This window comes from Podarcis liolepis (assembly GCF_965112155.1).
Source record: "Podarcis liolepis genome assembly, chromosome: 5".
NCBI lineage: Eukaryota > Metazoa > Chordata > Lepidosauria > Squamata > Lacertidae > Podarcis > Podarcis liolepis.
Window position 1 is genome coordinate 90,716,833 of NC_139556.1, and position 19,839 is coordinate 90,736,671.

The 19,839-nt window shown below is 43.9% G+C and overlaps 1 protein-coding gene across 5 annotated transcripts in view; it reads left to right on the forward strand.

Annotated features, from left to right (window-relative positions):
• NAALADL2 (N-acetylated alpha-linked acidic dipeptidase like 2) overlaps positions 1 to 19,839 on the forward strand; it is a 644,561-nt gene that overhangs the window by 452,523 nt on the left and 172,199 nt on the right. For 4 of the 5 annotated variants that reach the window (XM_083504077.1, XM_083504078.1, XM_083504075.1 and 1 more), the window contains 3 exons: positions 7,813 to 7,908; positions 10,766 to 10,971; positions 16,547 to 16,675. In XM_083504077.1, coding sequence (XP_083360203.1) covers positions 7,813 to 7,908; positions 10,766 to 10,971; positions 16,547 to 16,675 — 431 coding nt within the window. The remainder of the gene's footprint in view (positions 1 to 7,812; positions 7,909 to 10,765; positions 10,972 to 16,546; positions 16,676 to 19,839) is intronic. The other variant, XM_083504076.1, reaches the window with a different exon arrangement.

The window sequence follows — 19,839 nt, forward strand, 5'->3', positions numbered from 1 at the left end:
TGTTAGTCCTGATGTTTATTCAGAATTTCTTTTCTTATTACTTGAAACAATTGGTTTGGGTCATGCCCTCCAGAGCAGCAGAAAACAAGCTTTCTCCATTCTCCATGTGGCAGGGCTTTGGGTATTTGAAGACAGCTGTCATACCTCCTCTCACTCTCCACTTATCCAGGCTATTGGCCTGGCAGAAAGGTTTTCAGTGAGGATATATGGTGATGTTACATTCCATCTGGTACATCTATCCATACCCTGAGATGGCACCAATGTGCTTCAAATCTATCCGGAGTGATAGGCAAGAAACTGAAAGATACAGGTTTGGGGGAAGGAGAAATACCTTTTGCCAGTGGGTGGGTGGGTGGTGGCCATTGGGACTGGTGGGGTAGAAATCAGTGAGGCCAATGACTGGTGGAGCCTCAGCCAATGACAGCCAGAGCTAAGCAATTCGAGTTTTGTCTCTACCATCCCCGCTGCTGGGGATTGAGGAAGGGCAGTTCTGTTTCGCAGAGCCATGCAGAGCCTCATGTCTTTCAGTAATCACATAGTTTCTGGTGTCTTTCAGTAATCACATAGTTTCTTTTTGGGGGGGGGGTATCAATTTCTGTCCAGCCCGAAAGGAGTGTATATTATATTTATGAGGAAAACCACACCAGCTTATGCTGTTGAACAGCGAAAGGTCTTAAAAATCAATCCAGATTTATTTAGAGGAGGGTGGAGAACAGATAAATCAGATTAAACAAACAGTGTCCAAGGGATCAATCACTTCCATGCAAAAGGTGACAGAAGAGCAAGTTCGTACTGCAGCAACTTCCAGTCGTTCATCAGCTGTGCTAAATAAGGCATTGCATGAGAAAGTTTACAGTATATTCAGCATTCTGTCTGCAGCCATTGATTCACAATTAACTTTCTTCATAGACTATTTGATACACTGCTAAGCAAGAATTAATTTTGCAGAGATAAATGCACTGTATTAATGACGCAGTGTGGCATATTCCCCTATCAGGCTGGCCTGCTACATAGATAGCATCCATTTCTCTTTTACAAAACCTTGGGTTACAAATTCTTTCCAGATTTGAGTCAAAATGTGGATGGGATCAATTTCCGAGATGAAAATGGTACCAGGATAAAGCAATGGAAACTAATTAAGTAAAGTTGTTTGTGTATTTTCAACAGTGTAATAAACTGTTTATTATTAGCATTACAGTGCAACCTCGGGTTGCAAACGTGATCCATGCGGGAGGCACGTTTGCAACCTGCAGCGCCACATTTGTGCACTTATGGGTCGCAATTTGGCGCTTCTGTGCATGTGCAAAGTGCAATTCAGTGCTTCTGCACATGCGTGAGTGCTGAAACCTGGAAGTAACCCGTTCCGGTACTTCTGGGTTCGGTGCGGTGTGCAACCTGAAATCGCGTAACCTGAAGCGGCTGTAACCCGAGGTACCACTGTAGTTATTCCTAAAATAAATCCCCGCTATTAAAAAGCATATGAAACTGATACACTTTTAACTTATTGAATTAGAAGATTTAATGCATAGATTAAAAAAAAATATCTATGCATCTATCTATCTTTATGAGAGAAGGAGGCTCCCAGTGATGTACTGGGGAGAATTTCGGATCTGCAAGGATGTTAATTCATATCCTTGCTCAGTCATAAAGTTCCCCAAACTACACACTGGGAGGAATGCAATGATAAATGGCTTATGCAATGGAAATCCACTCACACAATGAGACTTCCGGTTTATCAGCTACCTGCATGCCCCGCCATCTGCTCCAGATGGTCCCCCAATCTTCCTGAACATATTTTGGGGGAATACGGTAGCTGCCAGGGAGAGTAGAACCCCCACTGCATGAGAAGACACCCAGTCAAGCTATATAGAATCTCACCAAATCATGGAGTTTTGCAATGTGGGTGCTTGTCTGTTTATCACCTGTAAACGGCTCTTCGGTTTGTGGTAGTCCTGAGCATCATTTGGTCTTGTGGGACTCCTCCTCTGTCAGTGGGTCCCAGCTGTGGGTTCTCTGGCTGTGGTGGCACTGGGCAGGCAGATCTAATGACACATTTGATTTCCTACCATGTTCCACAGCACTAGAAAAAATAGTTATTATTATTATTATTATTATTATTATTATTATTATTATTATTATTATTATTTATTAATGCAGGCTATAGCCTGCACTGCCCCACCCCACACAAACCCACAGTAAGAGACCACATTTATAGGAGCAACTACATGATAAGATGTGTGCATGAGACAGCCACATGGTTTGGAACAATTTGAACCATACAATACAATACGATAATCTTTATTGTCATTGTCCCATACAGAACAACAAAATTGAAAAATCTACATCAGACATTCAGAAACCAACAAGCCTGCTATCCCAGCCTGTTTAGCCCCCTAAAAACTCTGATACCCCATAATTAAATACAATATACTCCCATAGAGACTACCTTACACTGTGTTTAAAACCAAAATCACATTTGAATAGAAACTGTTTCTCAGACGGCTAGTCCTAGTCTTTATAACCCTATACCTTCTTCCAGAAGGCAGAAGCTGAAAGAGATCATTTCCGGGGTGCGCACTATCCTGCACTGTCTCTGCAGCTTTCTTATGGCACCTGGAAGCATAGATTTGATCCAAGGTGGGAAGAGTGCACCCAATTATTCTCTCTGCAGTCTTTACAACCCTGGACAACATATATAGGCACATAAAGGACATGCCACATCAGCAGGCAACTTAATGGGTCTGAGTGTCTGTTCCCATTAGCTGAGCAAATGTCAATAATCAGGGATGATGGGAGTTGTAGTCCAACATTTGGAGACCCACCTCTGACATATCACATGATACGTTTCCTACACAGTTTGGGCCCTCAGTGCTATCCATGTGCGGCCACAGATATGCACTGTGTACAACAGTGACAAAGGAACATGAGGCCACATGTGTTCGTTATGCATCGGCTAATGGATTTTGAAGTAAAAAGGGCTCAGGAAGATGGGGCCAAACTGGAACTGTTAATGATAAGAGTAATCCCTTTCTGTTCTTTTAGTCGTGAAGTAGCTTTATGGCTTAGATAAAGTTTAGAGAATATTTCAAGCCGCATTAAGCTAAAGTCTCCCTGTCACTTTCCAGAGCATAAAGTAGAAAGAGATAAAGTTGTCAAGACCTTTAAAGTCTTTCATCGGACGTCTAACAGTGGAAAGTGAGATTTGTTGTCAGAACTGTTTAAGGGAAATTAAATTTTACTCCTTTTCCATACTCCATTGAGAGCTCTTTGAGCCTTTTGTTAGGCGCACTAAGCCTTTAAACCAAGCAATGTTACTGTACAATGTGCCCATTCATTTTATTATCTGATTCCAGAACATACCGCTTGCCGGTGGAGAACATTCTCTTTCATTACTACCCATTTGAGGATGAAATGACCATTGAAGAAGGCATGGTGTGGCCACCAAAATTGGGTTCTATTTCCCCTCTTCTTCTGTAACTGTTGCAGCAATAGGGACGGGGGAGAAATTCAGTTTCAAAAGTGGACTCATCTCATCTACACATCCCAACCAATCTGCGGATTGGAGATGGATGCAAAAAAAAATGTTCTTACAGAAAGCTACTACCTGGTGCAGCTAGTCAATCAACTGATTTTCAGTGCTTGCAAAGCTCTGTGTGCAGCTCTCTGCAAGCCATGGCATTGTCTGATTGCAAAGAGTTGTGCACCCACCTACGATATGGGGTAAAGCTGCAACCTCGCTTCTGGCCCAGCCACATTTTTACCTGACCCAGGTACTAACCAGATAGGTCTGGCCTGGCCACAAGGGCTTTCAAGGCCACATGAGTAATCCTGGTGGGTCTACTTAGCTAAATCATCTTGCTGTGCCTGTTTAAAATGCAGCTGATATTCCCATATCATGATTGTATGGGGGTGGGAATCATTGCTCCTTAGATCCATGGGGAGCACTCATTCTCCTCCCCCCTCCCTGAAAAATCATCTGGACAGTGATAGTGCAACATCAGTTCCCATCATTCTCAGGGGGAATTGCATGCACTAGGGAAATTCTTTGCAAAGTTTGTGAATCAGGCAAAATTCCATTAAAAATGTATACCATATTTTTCACCCTATAGGACGCACTTTTCCCCCTCCAAAAATGAAGGGGAAATATGTGTGCGTCCTATGGGGCGAATGCAGGCTTTCGCTGAAGCCTGGAGAGCGAGAGGCATCGGTGCGCACCGACCCCGCTCGCTCTCCAGGCTTCAGGAAGCTATCCGCAAGCCTTGAGAGCCCGGGGGGACCTCCCGCAGGCTCGCAAGGCTTGTGGGCAGCAGCCTGCAGCCCGGAGCATGGGGCGCCCTCCGGAGGACGCCCCATGCTTCGGGAAGGTGTCCGCAAGCCTCCCACGCCCGGCAGGAGGTCCCACCGGGCGCGCGAGGCTTGGGGCGGCAGCCTGCATCCCGAGGGGCGAAAAATCCTATGGGGCGGTGCATCCTATGGGGCGAAAAATACGGTATATTAGGGTAAATGTTGCTGATGAATTTTGATATTTTTTCCTTTAAAAAATTGAATATTGACATGGAAATGTTCAGAGCTTCACTTAAACGAGACCCTTGTTCCCCTGACAGAACTACTCATGATGGTTTAACCATTACCGTACTCCATACCCTCTAACTGTTAGAGTCTAACATTTATCTGACGAAAATAGGGACGTCCTATTCAACAACAACGATTTTATTATTTATACTCCACCCATCTGACTGGGTTGCCCCAGCTACTTTGGCGGCTCCCAACATATATAAAAACATAATTAAAAAATTCCCTATACAGGGCTGCCTTTAGATGTCTTCTAAAGTTTGTATAGTTACTTCTCTCTTTGGCTTGGCTTAACTCCAAACCCTCCAGCATTTCTCCGATGAAAAGAGGGACGTCCTACCATACCTTCCAACATTTCTTTGATGAAAATAGGGACATCCTTAGGAATCAAATCAGAAACTGGGACAGCCTCTGTAAATCCAGGAAAATAGGGAGACTTGGAGGCTCTGTCAGTCTGAAGTGTAGCTCTGTGAGGGAAATAGGGCCCTCCTAACAACTTTTAGCATCCTTAGCATGACTACATTTTTCAGGATTGTTTGGGTCAAGCCATGACAGCTCAAAGTTGTATGATACTGCTTTGAATGTATAGTGAAGATGGGACCATATACTGTGCTTGTACCATTTTTAACGGTTTTATATAGCTGCACACTACCCTGGTGTTTTGTAAGAGGGTGGTATATTTTATAAATAAAAATAAATAAATACACAGCCGGGCACACAGACAAATCTGAACCACGATTGATGATCTTTGTCTGACCCCATCCAAACCCCAGGCTTGGTGGGATGAATCTGTGTGCATAGTGAATCTATGCACAGGCAAAATCCCCACTCACGTTATTGGTATTAATGCTCAGAACTTCAGTATCGTGGCTTGCACTGTGTTGTATTATTATTAACATTTTGCTGAAGGTGGGGGGAGGAAAAGTCTATTTGCTATTGCTCCCCTTTCAGCCCGTAATGAGGTCATTTGTTTTCTCAGCCCGAGAGGTAAAAGAAGAAAAAATAAAGATATTAGTTTTAATTAATTTTTAAAACAAACTCATTAGTCAAATGCTGGGAACATGAACTTGAAAGCCCTTTTGACAAAGACAGAGGGACGGGTTATTTTCCTTGTTGCAATATTCTCTCGGTGGAAACATTTCTGTGTGCTTCTGGAACGAGACCAGAAAATGAGCTGACTGGGGTTGGCTGAGGAGGAACAGCCAGCGAAATAATTGCCTCTGATTCTTCCCACATCTTCCCATTGGTTCCATGACTTTGATACATACACCATCCTACATTCCAGTTCCCATTCTCTTCTCTCGACTGCTCTTCTCTCGACTGCCAAACTGGCGACAGTGATGTTCGAAAAGGGAGGTATTACCAGACTGGGGTAGCTCTGAGGTTTGCAGAGAAACATTAAATTTTGGAGTTTTAAAGTAGCAGGGGGCTTGTTGCAGAAAAGGTTCTGTGTCTCACCTCAAGGAAGACAGAGATGACTATAAAGTGTAATATGGAACTTTACTTAACACCATCAGTTAATATTGGTTAAAGCAGGAGGGGAAAGAGAAACTACATTTATAATTCAAGAAGGAATCCCCCTCCCAGAAACCCCATTGTGGCTCTGTTCTTCCTCTTAGTAAAGTATTAATTAAACATTGCTGCTTGTCTGAACAGAACGAAGGAGGAGTGCCACTGTATTCTGCTCTGGTCAGACCTCACCTGGAGTACTGTGTCCAGTTCTGGGCACCACAGTTCAAGAAGGACACTGACAAACTGGAACGTGTCCAGAGGAGGGCAACCAAAATAGTTAAAGGCCTGGAAATGATGCCTTATGAGGAACGGCTAAGGGAGCTGGGCATGTTTAGCCTGGAGAAGAGGAGGTTAAGGGGTGATATGATAGCCATGTTCAAATATATAAAAGGATGTCACATAGAGGAGGGAGAAAGGTTGTTTTCTGCTGCTCCAGAGAAGCGGACACGGAGCAATGGAGCCAAGCTACAAGAAAGAAGATTCCACCTAAACATTAGGAAGAACTTCCTGACAGTAAGAGCTGTTCGACAGTGGAATTTGCTGCCAAGGAGTGTGGTGGAGTCTCCTTTTTTGGAGGTCTTTAAGCAGAGGCTTGACAACCATATGTCAGGAGTGCTCTGATGGTGTTTCCTGCTTGGCAGGGGGTTGGACTCGATGGCCCTTGTGGTCTCTTCCAACTCTATGATTATATGATTCTATGATTCTAGGAGGAACCCAGAAGAGTCCAGCACAGACTGAGCATGCTCAGTATCCATGGGGCATTGACTAACTCAGGCTTCCTCAAACTCGGCCCTCCGGATGTTTTGAGACTACAATTCCATCGCCCCTGACAACTGGTCCTGCTAGCTAGGGATCATGGGAGTTGTAGGCCAAAAGCATCTGGAGGGCTAAGTTTGAGGAAGCCTGGACTAACTGTTGAGGCAGCAGGGAGGGAAAACTGGGTTGGCTGGAAAGAAGAGACATATAGATGTAAAAGGTCTTGAGATAACCTCATTCTATGGGTAGGCCGCTTCCTGGATCATACTGGGCGTGACGGAGCCACTATGCTATCTTCCTAGCTGGTGGGTCACTGCTAGTTCATGGGAGGAAGTCAGCTTGGTGCAAATGCATTGGCAGGAACCCCAGATTGGCTGTGCTAGCATGTTTGCCTTGCCCTGACCCCCCCCCATTGCCTCACTATTTACCCTCTCTCTCCCAGTAAGCAACATCAAGCCAGCCACAAGGAAGTGAGTGTAGCAGTTCTGCCGCATGTGACAAGATGCTTCTGGAGAATAGGCCATAGAAAACAATGTGGAAATCCGAGATTTTAATATACCTGGATTGGGCAGCTGAGTGTTCAACACAACGATAACAACAAAAAACCAAAGTCGAAAACTGCAGAGCCTAATGAACATACATAGTGGACCCAGAATGCTGATTGACTGGGGAGCAGATGGGAGTGGGTGGGACCCTGAAAAGAAGCACTTCACACTGCAACATTTTGTTGCAGGCGTTCCTTTGCTCCTTCTCATTTTTCTCATAATTAGGCTGTGGGTGCTGTCACTTATGTAGCCAAAACAGAACCACTTAAGTGAAGGTTTTTCTAAGTGTTTTGTGGCTGGATGCTGCCCAGAGTGGCTGGGGAAGCCCAGCCAGATGGGCGGGGTATAAATAAATTATTATTATTATTATTATTATTATTATTATTATTATTATTATTATCCCAAACATATGTTCTTTCTCTCTTAGCAGAAAGAAGAACTGTGACACTGGAAGTTCAAACACAACCAACATACAAAACAATGTCCAACGTCGTTGCATACTTAAAAGGAGCCACAATTCCTGGTACGTATATCTTTAGTCTGCCACCTGCAGTGGTTGAAAATAAGAAGGCAGTTGTGTGGGGAATAACTGGGGGCAGACTGAGCTTGACAGGGCAGGGTCTCATTGGTCTAGGAATCACTGAGTGCTGCATGTTATCTAAATTTCATTACTTTAATTTTCATTTTCTTAAAAATTTATTATTAAAGCTTTTCCATAATACAATAGAGTAAAAAAATAAAACAATCTAAATAAAAACAAAAACAAAGAAAAAAGAAAACACCACAGAAAAACCAACAAAGAGAAGAAAAGAAATGAAATAAATGGGAAAAAAGTAAAAAGGACTTCCCATTTTCCTTCTGTCAGTTACATAAAAGAAATTATTTAAAATAATCACTATAGAATAACTCCCAGATGATCTACTTTCTGTAAGGCAATATTTTCCCAACCTCCTGACCCAAATAGGTTAATTCATTTTCCTTCTTACACTAGAAGTCCAAAATGGGATCTCTAATTATTATTATTATTAATAAATGCCAGTGATATTTTTTTCTATATTCAAACACATCAACTTTGTATCCAACCATTCCCTCATATTGAACAATAATAAGTGTTCCATCTTTTTTAAAAAGGTTCCATCTTTTTTCCCCAGATTGGTATATTTCAGGCAGCACTCAGCTAAGTTTTATACTCAGAGCAGAGCCACCGAAATTAATAGACCTAACATAGTCACTTTTACCAAACTTAAAACCATGGAGAGACCTGGTTTGAACAAAGACATTGGATTCTTATCCCATTATACATGACTAAGCCATTTCTCACCTTCTCACCCCTTGCCTTTTCCTGTAAGACCTATTACAGTCGTTAAGAGTCGTCAACAGGCTCATCTCGGCTATCTGCCAATCTCCCATTCCCACCACCCTTCTGAGTAATACCCCTCCCCACCTTCTCACTATATAGAAGGATCGGGCAACTTCTGTTTCAGTGTATCTGAAGAAGTGTGCATGCACACGAAAGCTCATACCAAGAACTAACTTAGTTGGTCTTTAAGGTGCTACTGGAAGGAATTTTTTTATTATAGTCACGTTCATTGATTTTGACAGGTCCACTCTGACTAAAACTTAGCTGAATGCCACCCAAATTATTGTTCTGTACTGTTCTCTTGCGGCCTAGACATTATGGGGGAAAATATGGACACTTACACTCTGTTAGTTTCATATATTATATAAAGCAACAACAACGACAAAATCCTCTGAACTCCAGTCTATTGATTCTTGCACCAGTTAAAGCTCATTGCAGATTGTGTCTAAAATTCTTCTACAGTGTTATTGCAGTGAGGAGAACTACCAGGGAAATTTGTCAATCAGACTGTGTCTGCCCAATTAAAAAATGTTCATAAGTAGTAATCGCAGGGGGGTAAAAACCCTGAGGAATATGTAATTTCATAGACAATTTAATGTACAGACAATTTGCTATACAGACTTCCCCAGCACACGCCAACATGTTGCCAGCAGGGATGTGTGAGTAACTTCAGATAAGAAGAAAAATAAGAATACCCTTTAACTTTTCTTTATTTAAGAAAGGGGCTTTTTATGCTAGACTGTTGTTAGACTAGAATCATCATGACAGACATAAATACTATGTTTCCGAGCAAATGTACCAGAACAATTTGAGGCTGGGCAGGGGCTTTTAAAGTCGTTCCTTTTTGATGTGCTTTAAAGCTACGGTTGCCACCTACAGTCTCTTGAAGCGAAATCTGGAGGCAGCTTGACATTACCTGCTGAGGTGGCAAGTCTGAGGGATTTTTGAAGGGTTTTGACAAGGCTAATGAATTTTACCAGGCTGTAGCTCTATAGGCAGTGGCAGGCGGTGGGCTCTGAATTTTCAGCGGTGCCCTGTGTGATGCTAACATACAGCGCCCCCGCTGCTCATGCTCTGCTCTGACGACATCTGGGGACCAAAGATTCTCCACATAAGGGCTCTTCTTATGTTCTTATAACACTTCAGTGCCTTTAGAGCAGGCATCCCCAACCCTCGACCCTCCAGATGTTTTGGACTACAATTCCCATCGTCCCTGACCACTGGTCCTGTTAGCTAGGGATCATGGGAGTTGTAGGCCAAAACATCTGGAGGGTCGAGGGTTGGGGATGCCTGCTTTAGAGCAAAGAAGGCAACAGCCCACGGTGTCAGATATGCTCATTTTGGTTTACTCCCTGAGGCACAGCCATGAATTTAAGTGTAATCATTTACTCCAGTTTTACCAGTTTCAGTCGTTTCTGAAACCTGATCAATCTTCAGTGACGGCAGATAAGATCTGAAGATGAGGCACTTGGAAGAGTTCTGTACCGCAAGCTACAACATTCCAGGGAACCAGGCAGAGGGCCTTCTCGGTAGTGGCACCTGCCCTGTGGAACGCCCTCCCACCAGATGTCAAAGAGAACAACTACTACCAGACTTTTAGAAGACATCTGAAGGCAGCCCTGTTTAGGGAAGCTTTTAATGTTTGGTGCTTTATTGTATTTTAATATTTTGTTGAAAGAGTGGCTGGGGAAATAATAAATTATTATTATTATTATTATTATTATTATTATTAGGCTGGCACAGCAGGCAAATATGTTTGCATCTCTGGTTAGGATCAGGGTACCAAGTAGCCAAAATCTAACTAAGGCTTAACAGGTATAAAGCTTTTGCTATTCTCGTGAATAGACATCTTGAAGCCGGTTGATTTCAGTGGTGCACAGCAGATGCGATGAAGCTGGGCAAAAATGGGAAAGATCACCAATACAATTAATGCTTTCAGTGCCAATTTCTCGTGCTGCTTAATTAACAACAACAACAAAAATTGCTTGGTTGTTTTTTTTCTTCTCCTCCCCACCCCCAGATAGATATGTAATAGTTGGCAGCCACCACAGCACGTTAGGTGCCTACAGCAGGCAGCAGTGGACTCATGGAACTGCCGTGATGACTGCATTCATCCAGGCCTTGATGAGGAAAGTGAAGAAAGGATGGAGACCAGACCGGACCATCATTTTCTGCTCATGGGGAGAAACTGTGTTTGGCAAGATCGGCTCCTACGAGTGGGCAGAGGTAAGAAAATGCTGCCTTTTACCAATGTCCTTAACCCAAGGGAAGCTGGGGTTGCCAGAAGGATCAGCACCACTGGCCAGCACCTTTGGACACTAGCACTGTAAGGAGCTACAGTTGTACCTCTGATTACAAACTTAATTCGTTTCGGAGGTCTGTTCTTCACCTGAAACTGTTCTTAACCTGAGGTACCACTTTAGCTAATGGGGCCTCCCACTGCTGCCGCGCCGCTGGCGTGCGATTTCTGTTCTCATCCTGAGGTAAAGTTTTTAACCTGAGGTACTACTTCCGGGTTAGTGGAGTCCGTAACCCGAAGTGTTTGCAACCCGAGGTGTTTGTAACCCGAGGTACCACTACACCATAGCTGTCAACTTACAGATTTGAAAATAAGGGACCAGCAGCCTCGAAAATAAGGGATCAGCAGCCAAAATAAGGGATTTTCCCAGCACAGGTATCTTCGACTTCTGAGCCCCTCCAAGCTAAAGGCAGAAAGCCCAGCCAGCAGCCAAACAAAGCCTCAAGCGGTGGTTCCCACAGCGCAGCAACCTGGCAAAGGGGATGCAGCAAGGAAAACCACCGTCACCTCTCTGCTGGGAAGCGCTGAGCATTGGCCAGTCCCCAGGCAACGCAGCCAATTTGATCAGCACAAGGCATGCAAGCTCCACCACCCCCAGTCGTTCTTAGACTCCTTATTGGGTGAGCAACGCAGCCAAGCAACACAGTTGGAGTCCCCCTCCTCCCTGGCCGGCAGGGAGGGAGGGAGAGGAGCTGCTACCTTTGAAACCCGGGAAATTTAAGGGACATCGTCAATAAGGGACAGCAGCAGGACACAGTGCTGGGATAAGGGACTTTCCCACCAAATAAGGGACGGCTGACAGCTATGCACTATACTGGTACCCTCATTAGGAAGCATAGAGTTGAAAGGCGCCATGAGGGTGCAATGCAGGAATCTTTTGTCCAACATGGGGTGCATTGCTGTGAGGGCTTTAATTGGAAATTAATGGGGAGAACAACTTAAAACTGGAAAAATTACAATCTGAAAGAAACTCTAAGGTTTAAAGATGGGTCATGGGTTCGAAACCCACGTTGGGCAAAAGATTCCTGCATTGCAGGGGGTTGGACTAGATGACCCTTTTCTTCCAATTCTTGCTTTCTATTAGTCAAAACAGCTCAGCCCCTTGGGAGTGTCTGTTGACTGAAATGTTTGCAAGGTTTCCGGCATGCCTACCAAAGAGCTTTATTGATTAAAATGAAGATGATCTCATTTTTTTAAAAAAAATGCATTACAGACTCATATTTTTTCGGTGGTGACTGATGAGTCAGCAGCAAGGTAAACAAGGTGAATGAGACGCCTAAAAATAGTAGAAGGGAACTGAGCACTGCCTGCGATTAGTTCACACCAATGCAAGCAATTAATCACAAGTGCTTTTCAGAGTTCCCCCCGCAATTTGTAGACAATTAAAGTGTTCCTCCGTGGCAAACAAAAGCTAAGCAGAGTCAACTGAATGGTGAGCCTACCAGATGAAAATAATTTTCTAGAGGTATGTCAGAATCCATTGAGGGCACAAGAAGTGTTAATGAGACAATCTGTCAATCTGGTAGAAGTCCCTACCTTTCTCAGTCAATCAGCGACGTGGAGGAAACTGGGTAAATAAGCAGTAAGGACAATCTAGGTGGGTGGTTAATTGGTACATGCCTGTCTGTCAGATCAGACAACAAAGCAAGGCAGAAGGAAAAGATGGATGGGAAAATGTTAAAACTAAGGATAAACACATACTAGCACATTTAATCAGAGCACTTGAATAAGATGGATCAGAACAGGTACATGTTTTACCTAGCCTGTTGTGATCCTATGTATCCAAAACAATGAAGAATATGAAACTGTAATAGCTATTATCATATTATTATTTCTTTGAGTTGTTGCATTATCAGTTTAATTCAACTGCGGTGAATTATGGTGCTTCAGTTTATGATTCCCAATTCGCCATTCCCAGCTATTTAAAATCAAAGAGCACACCAAGGTAAACAGTTGCTCTCAGACTTCTGCTTTCTATTTGCAGCATGCGTAAGTGTATTTAATAATGTTGCGACGTGCCCTCCTTGAGCTACAGCATGCTGATTGACTTGAATAAAGGATGTGTGTCTCTCGCTCTAACACACACACACAATACAAATTTGAAGGGGGCTTCAGCAGCACTGCCTTTCCCCTCCCGCAGCTGAGCAAAGTGTCAACAATGCTGTTATCTCTACGGATTACCATTGGGCATTCACATGAATGGGTCCAAGGGACGTGGGAAGTGAAGTCCTAGGAAGCTCATTTGGGAGGAAGAGATCTGCACATGGGTACAGCAGTGCAGCCGGTGAGAGGAATGTCCAACACCCATGCCATCAAGGGGGGTGGGGGTGGCAGCACTTCATGCCCGACCTTACCTCAGTGAGCTTTATCAATGTGCCCAAAGCCTGTGGCCATATCATCAAATGGGCTTCAAGGGTTATAGCATCTGATAGTCATAGTTGTGTCTAGCTACAAATGTAGCTCATCTTTGAATGTGTGGAGGCGGGAGCCCTAGTCGGGTGTTCATAATGAAGGAATGAGCACACAGTGAGGGGAGAACTTGCTGAAGTGTAAAAGCTCTGCCTCCACTCATTTGAAAAGGGGAGAACAGGAAGGAATGTGCTGGTTTCACCCCCTGTCCCAAGCCACATTGCTCTCTGTGGTTTCTAGGGTGACTGTGTGTTGAGGAGAATCCTCCTATACAGGGTGGGTGCCACTACCGAGAAGGCCCTCTGTCTGGTTCCCTGTAACCTCACTTCTTGCAATGAGGGAACCGCCAGAAGGCCCTCAGTGCTGGATCTCAGTGTCCGGGCTGAACGATGGGGGTGGAGACGCTCCTTCAGGTATACTGGACCAAGGCTGTTTAGGGCTTTAAAGGTCAGCACCAACACTTTGAACGGTGCTCGGAAACGTACTGGGAGCCTATGTAGGTCTTTCAGGACCAGTGCTATATGGTCTTGGTGGCTACGCCCAGTCACCAGTCTAGCTGCCACATTCTGAATTAGTTGTAGTTTCTGAGTCACCTTCAAAGTATCTCCGTGTAGAGCACATTGCAGTAGTCCAAGCGGGAGAGAACCAGAGCATGCACCACTCTGGCGTGACAGCCCACGGGCAGGTATAGTAGGGTCTCAGCCTGCGTACCAGATGGAGCTGGTGAACAGCTGCCCTGGACACAGAATTGACCTGCACCTCCATGGACAGCTGTGAGTCCAAAATGACCCCCAGGCTGTGCACCTGGTCCATCAGGGGCACAGTTACCCCATTCAGGACCAGGGAGTCCTCCACACCCGCCTGCCCCCTGTCCCTCCAAAACCGTACTTCTGTCTTGTCAGGATTCAACCTCAATCTGTTAGTCACCATCTATCCCCCAACCGCCTCCTGATACTCACACAGGACATTCACTGCCTTCACTGGTTCTGATTTAAAAGAGAGGTAGAGGGGGGTGGGAGTAAGATGCTTGCGCATACTCTCTCCCTCCACCCAACATTGCAAGTGGCTGCAGCATAGGTGGAAATGGGTCACTGGTGCCCCTTACATCAGCTGGGCGAAGCTAAACTAGATACCTCCCCTTCTCCTTGGGCTGCTTTCATCCCAGAGGTCAATGAGGCTTCCTTTTGAATTGTCCTTTGTTCCCGAATTACCATTAAAGAATGGGTATTCCTGGGGAAAGCAGCGAGGCAAAAAAAGGGGGGAGCACACAGATACAGGGGTTTGAAGTGCGAATCTGTGCCTAGAAAGTACGGTGCAAAAAGTGTGGATACCACCCCCCACGCCGGTGATCATTAGAAGAAAAATGCCTGTCTTGCTTTGACTTGGATGCCTTTACAAGAGATTTAGCACAATTCATGGAGTATAAGTCTATCAATGTCTATTAGCCACAAGGTATTAAGATTGAGGGCACAAGGGGACAGCAGAGGACAAGGTGGTTGGACAGTGTTCTCAAAGCTACCAACATAAGTTTGACCAAACTGCGGGAGGCAGTGGAAGACAGGAGTGCTTGGTGTGCTCTGGTCCATGGGGTCACGAAGAGTCGGACATGACTAAATGACTAAACAACAACAAATTACTTCCACTATTGGAGGCAGCACATCGCTGGGTATTAGCCACTGGGAATCACAGGTAGGGAGAAGGCTGTTGTACTCAGGTCCTCCGGAAAAACAATCTCTCAAAGGACCTGTTGATGGCATTTTACCATTTTACTGTTGAGAGTGTATTAACTTATGGTCTCTGTGTTGTTTGGGAGCTGCACAGTCAGGGGAAAAACAATGCTGTCCAGGGTTGTAAAGACCGCGGAGAGAATAATTGAGTGCACTCTTCCCATCTTGGAACAAATCTATGCTTCTAGGTGTCATAAGAAAGCTGCAGAGATAGTGCAGGATAGTGCGCACCCTGGAAATGATCTCTTTCAGCTTCTGCCTTCTGGAAGAAGGTACAGGGTTATAAAGACTAGGACTAGCCGCCTGAGAAACAGTTTCTATCCAAATGAGATTTTGGTTTTAAACGCAGTGTAAGGTAGTCTCTGGGATCCGGGTGGCACTGTGGGTTAGAGGGAAGAGGGTGGAAAAGCAAATTTAGGCCTGGCTCTTCCCAGGTGTTTTATGAACTCAGCAACAGCTGTAAAAGTCTAATGGAGAGATTTGACAGGGGATGCCACCGTAACAAAGTTGAAGTGTGCTGAAATTATTGCTAAATGGAAAGGGGTGTGATTTGCTTGGGATCATGTATAAGCAATGTGCGGAATTTTATTTTATTTTTTAAAAAGCCTCTTCCTTGCAACTGAGTGATGTTTTTAGAATGAGCTGTGGGAAGTGGGGGCGAAGTACCAAAAGGGCCCCTTGTAACTGACTGGAAGCAAAATTTGTTTAGTTCCACTTCAAATCATCTTTACATCAGACATAATTGTGTTACACCCCTTCTGCTCGGCATAAAGAGCCTCTTCATAGAACAAGCGGCTCATTACTGGGAAGGCAAATGGGAAATAATTGAAATGTGGCTCATGCAGATCCCTTTGCCTTAAAAAACATAATAAAGTGACAACACTGGAGAAAGGACGCAATTCAAATCTAAAATAATGGTTGCCTGGTCTGAAACATCAAGTGCATTGAGAGTGTGTCATTGATTGCATTTGAAGTTTGGTGTCTTGTCAGAGGCAAGTTTAAGATTTCCCCCCCCTTCTTAAATAAAACAACTTCCTGTTATTTTGCAGTATGTAATGTTTTCATTCTCAGCTTTAGAACTGTAGAGATTCTTAATTCCTTCAGGCCCTGTTTTTCATTTTGTTTCAGATGATGTGAGAAAAGGAATTATAACCTTGCTAGAGAGAAATTAAACAAAGGCGTTCTTTGAAGTTCCTAAAATGATATTATAGAGGGTGGGGGAAATGAGTTAATTATTACTTAGGGAATTGGAGTGGGTAGTAAAACACAACACACACACACTCCTTTTCTTCCCTTTGCAAGGAACTAAATGAATATTGTACATCTTAAATGTGATCCTCTTATTCAGTATGATTGCTTGTTTCAGGATCTCAAGGAAGTTCTCCAGAGGAACGCTGTGGCGTATGTGAGTCTCCACGATCCAGTCAGGGGCAAAGCAGTTTTGCATACCATCGCATCTCCTTCTCTTCAGCAACTGGCAACTGAGGTTAGAAAGGTGAGAACCTTATTCAATTCCTTGTGATGTTTAAATCAGGGGTAATGCGAAAATTCATATTTGACATTTGCAAATATCATGACGGTGTACAATAAAAACAATTGCAATATCATATGATCATAAAATACAGAATGGCCAACATTGAATCAAATCCATTCTCTTAAAAACACATAGCAATAGGCGATGAAATGTCAGAATTGTAGGCACCTGTCTCGTTTCAACGGCAGCAGTGTCCCAAACTCTATGGAAAAACAACATTAGTTCATGTAGAAATTAAATATATGGGAGATAAGTGTAGGAGTCTTCCCAAGAGCATCACAGTGATCAGGCATTTTATATTAAAGCATGATATTTTTTTACTTCTGGAGGTTTTGGTCTTTGAGAGCTTGAATGATCAAAAGCGCCCAAAGCTACAGAATTCCTGTACATATAAGCATAGATTTGTAGAGAAAGTTGTCAGCATCGCCCTAGAGCCAGTGCACCAACTGGACTCATGCACCTCAACCCCGACTGGGCTAGGCGAGCTGGGAAGCACCGCCAGAGACCTCCTTTCTCACAGGAACAGGTCACAGTGCTGTGGACTCACAGCTTAGAGCTGAGAGCACCGGATTCACTGTCTCAATAATACAGTCGTTGCGCAGCAGAGTTTTGCAGAGTCTTGCAGAGTATAAACCACTCGGAGAGCAGCTCTGTAGAATATCTTCCTTTATTCTGTAACTACAACTATGATACAAAACTATATACAGAGCTGAATATTCTAAGCATAAATCAATGCTACACTGAGAGTCTGCAGCTGCACTTAGCAGCAATCTTATCTCTAGAATCTCTAACACTCTCACTTTCTCCGATACACTGACTGACTGACTCTCTCTCACACACACACTGATATGTTGCTGGGCAGAATAAGTAGATAGGCAGGACACGCCTCCTCCTCTCTGGAGAGTCAGCAGAGACCATCAGGAGATCATCAGGAGATTCTTGAGTATGGGAGGGGTGAAATCTCCTCAAAAGTACCCTAAGGGTAATTGAGTATAATCCTCTGCAACATAGGAATCTCAGCTAAAGCATCCATGACAGATGGCCAACCCCAGACTCTGCTTTAAAACCTCCATTGCGTTCCAAGGGAGTCTGTGTAAAGTCTTATGTCCATGTTGGGTTGCCAGACCTCTGGGTCTGACCTGAAGTCTCCAGTTTGCCTGGCCTCCTCCAGCTGGTAGGCAGAGGGCTTGGCGCTCCAGGTGGGTAAGAGAGCTTTTAATAATAATAAAATATTTTAAAATATATATTAAGAAGACCACGCATGCAGCTTGCAAACTTCAGCCCAGCACAAGAGTGCCAACTTGGCTTCGTGACCGTGGGTGCCCAGGGTCATGGATGCCATGCAGCGTGGCATGGCCCTGGCACTGGAATTTGTGGGTGCATGACCATTCATGGGGAATTTTGTGGGTGCACCCAGGGCCCCAGGGAGTTGGCTGCAAATTATAGCATAGACACTCTGGGGAGGTCTATCTTCTTCTGCTCTGCTCTGCTCTCCTAATTAATTTACAACTCCAGGGCCTGCCCCTGTGACATCACCAGGGGCCATTCCTAGGTCTCAGATTTATTTGGCTCCTGAAATCTCAGAGACTGGGATGCTCCTGACCTACCAAGTCTATGTGAACGTTTTGGAAGGTCAGGGCCTACCTAAAAATTTCGGACCACGTGCCATTGTTCTCGCAGAGCAGCTTTATTGTTTGGGCAGGTTGCCGTTTCTACCATTAAATGATTGTCGTTACAAAGAGTTAAGTGGGCTGATGGTATATAAATAAATGAGGGAAATGGGAAATCCACACTCAGCTTCGAATAATGTGCAGAAGCAAATTTCTTGCTCAGACGCGTTACTTTGGGGTGTGTGTGTGCTGATCTTCAATTCTTTAATTGGTTGCAAGGGATGTTGTTGCTTGGCACATAAACAACACGCAAGCACTCATTTTATTTGCCTGTCATGGGGATTCTGGCTGATATACTGAATTAAAAAGAAGAAGGCTGATTTAAATATTTGGATTATTAAGCCAAAGAGGAATTCAAACAATTTGAGACCTTTGGAAAGTGAGAGTGAACTCTGTTCAGCCATGCTAATTATTGTCCACATTGATGGCAGGAGGATTCTGCCAAGTTACATTTGTGCCTCTGACTGTTTTGTGAGGGAAGTTGCCATTTGTTGGCTGGCTGTGCTAATGAATCACCATTTATTTGGCAGACTGTCACTGGAAACTCAGAGTGGGTTGGTACGGAAATTAAATCTCCCAAATAAGACCATTAATTCATTAGTCTTGAATTTACATTCCGCATGCACAGAAGTTATCCTTGACGGATCAATTAGTTGACATTCCCCAGGGGTTGCCTTGTTAGTCTGTTGCAGCGAAAACAAAAAAGAACTTTGTGGCACCTCGAAGACCAGACAAAGAGATTGTGGCATAAGATTTTGTGAGCAACTGAAAGAGTGCTGCTCAGCTCCTTCTCTCACATGCGATGACTGAATGTCTCTCCCACTTATAAAGCCTCACACTTTGTATTGTATAGTATCCGGAATCTGTGCAATTTTATGTTTTTGAGATCCATTCTTTAGATTATGGATGTATTTTTGTATATATATATATATTTTACTACATCTGAGAAGAAGAAATACTTCTCATTTACACCACTTCATAAACATTTTTTGGGAAGCAGTTTATAAATGAGGATTTAGGAATGTAAGAAGGCATTGATTTCTGCTCCAAACTATATTCGCCACCTGCTCTGCTGTTTCTTTTCCACTGCAGTTCAGCTTCCCAAAAAGCTATGATATTTGACTCACTGTCTGCTGTGGAAGAGTATTATGTAATCAGTCACACCATTGTTGCATTGTTATGTTATTCTGCATCATTCATTTCAGTGCAAAGGAAATACAATGCAAATGTGTTGGGGGGTGTCATCAATCATGTATCGTTTGTGGGCTGAAAACCACCACAACCATGAACAGAAATTATGAATGAACCTCAACAATGAATGATGATCACTTCAGAGGCTCCTAGTTCAGGGCATTTGAGAGAGATCCCACTTTGCCTTGCGCAAGTCACAAATCTTTCTAAAGCAGCCTGCTTCATTTTGGGATGCAAGATTCATTCAGATCCACTGCACATTCA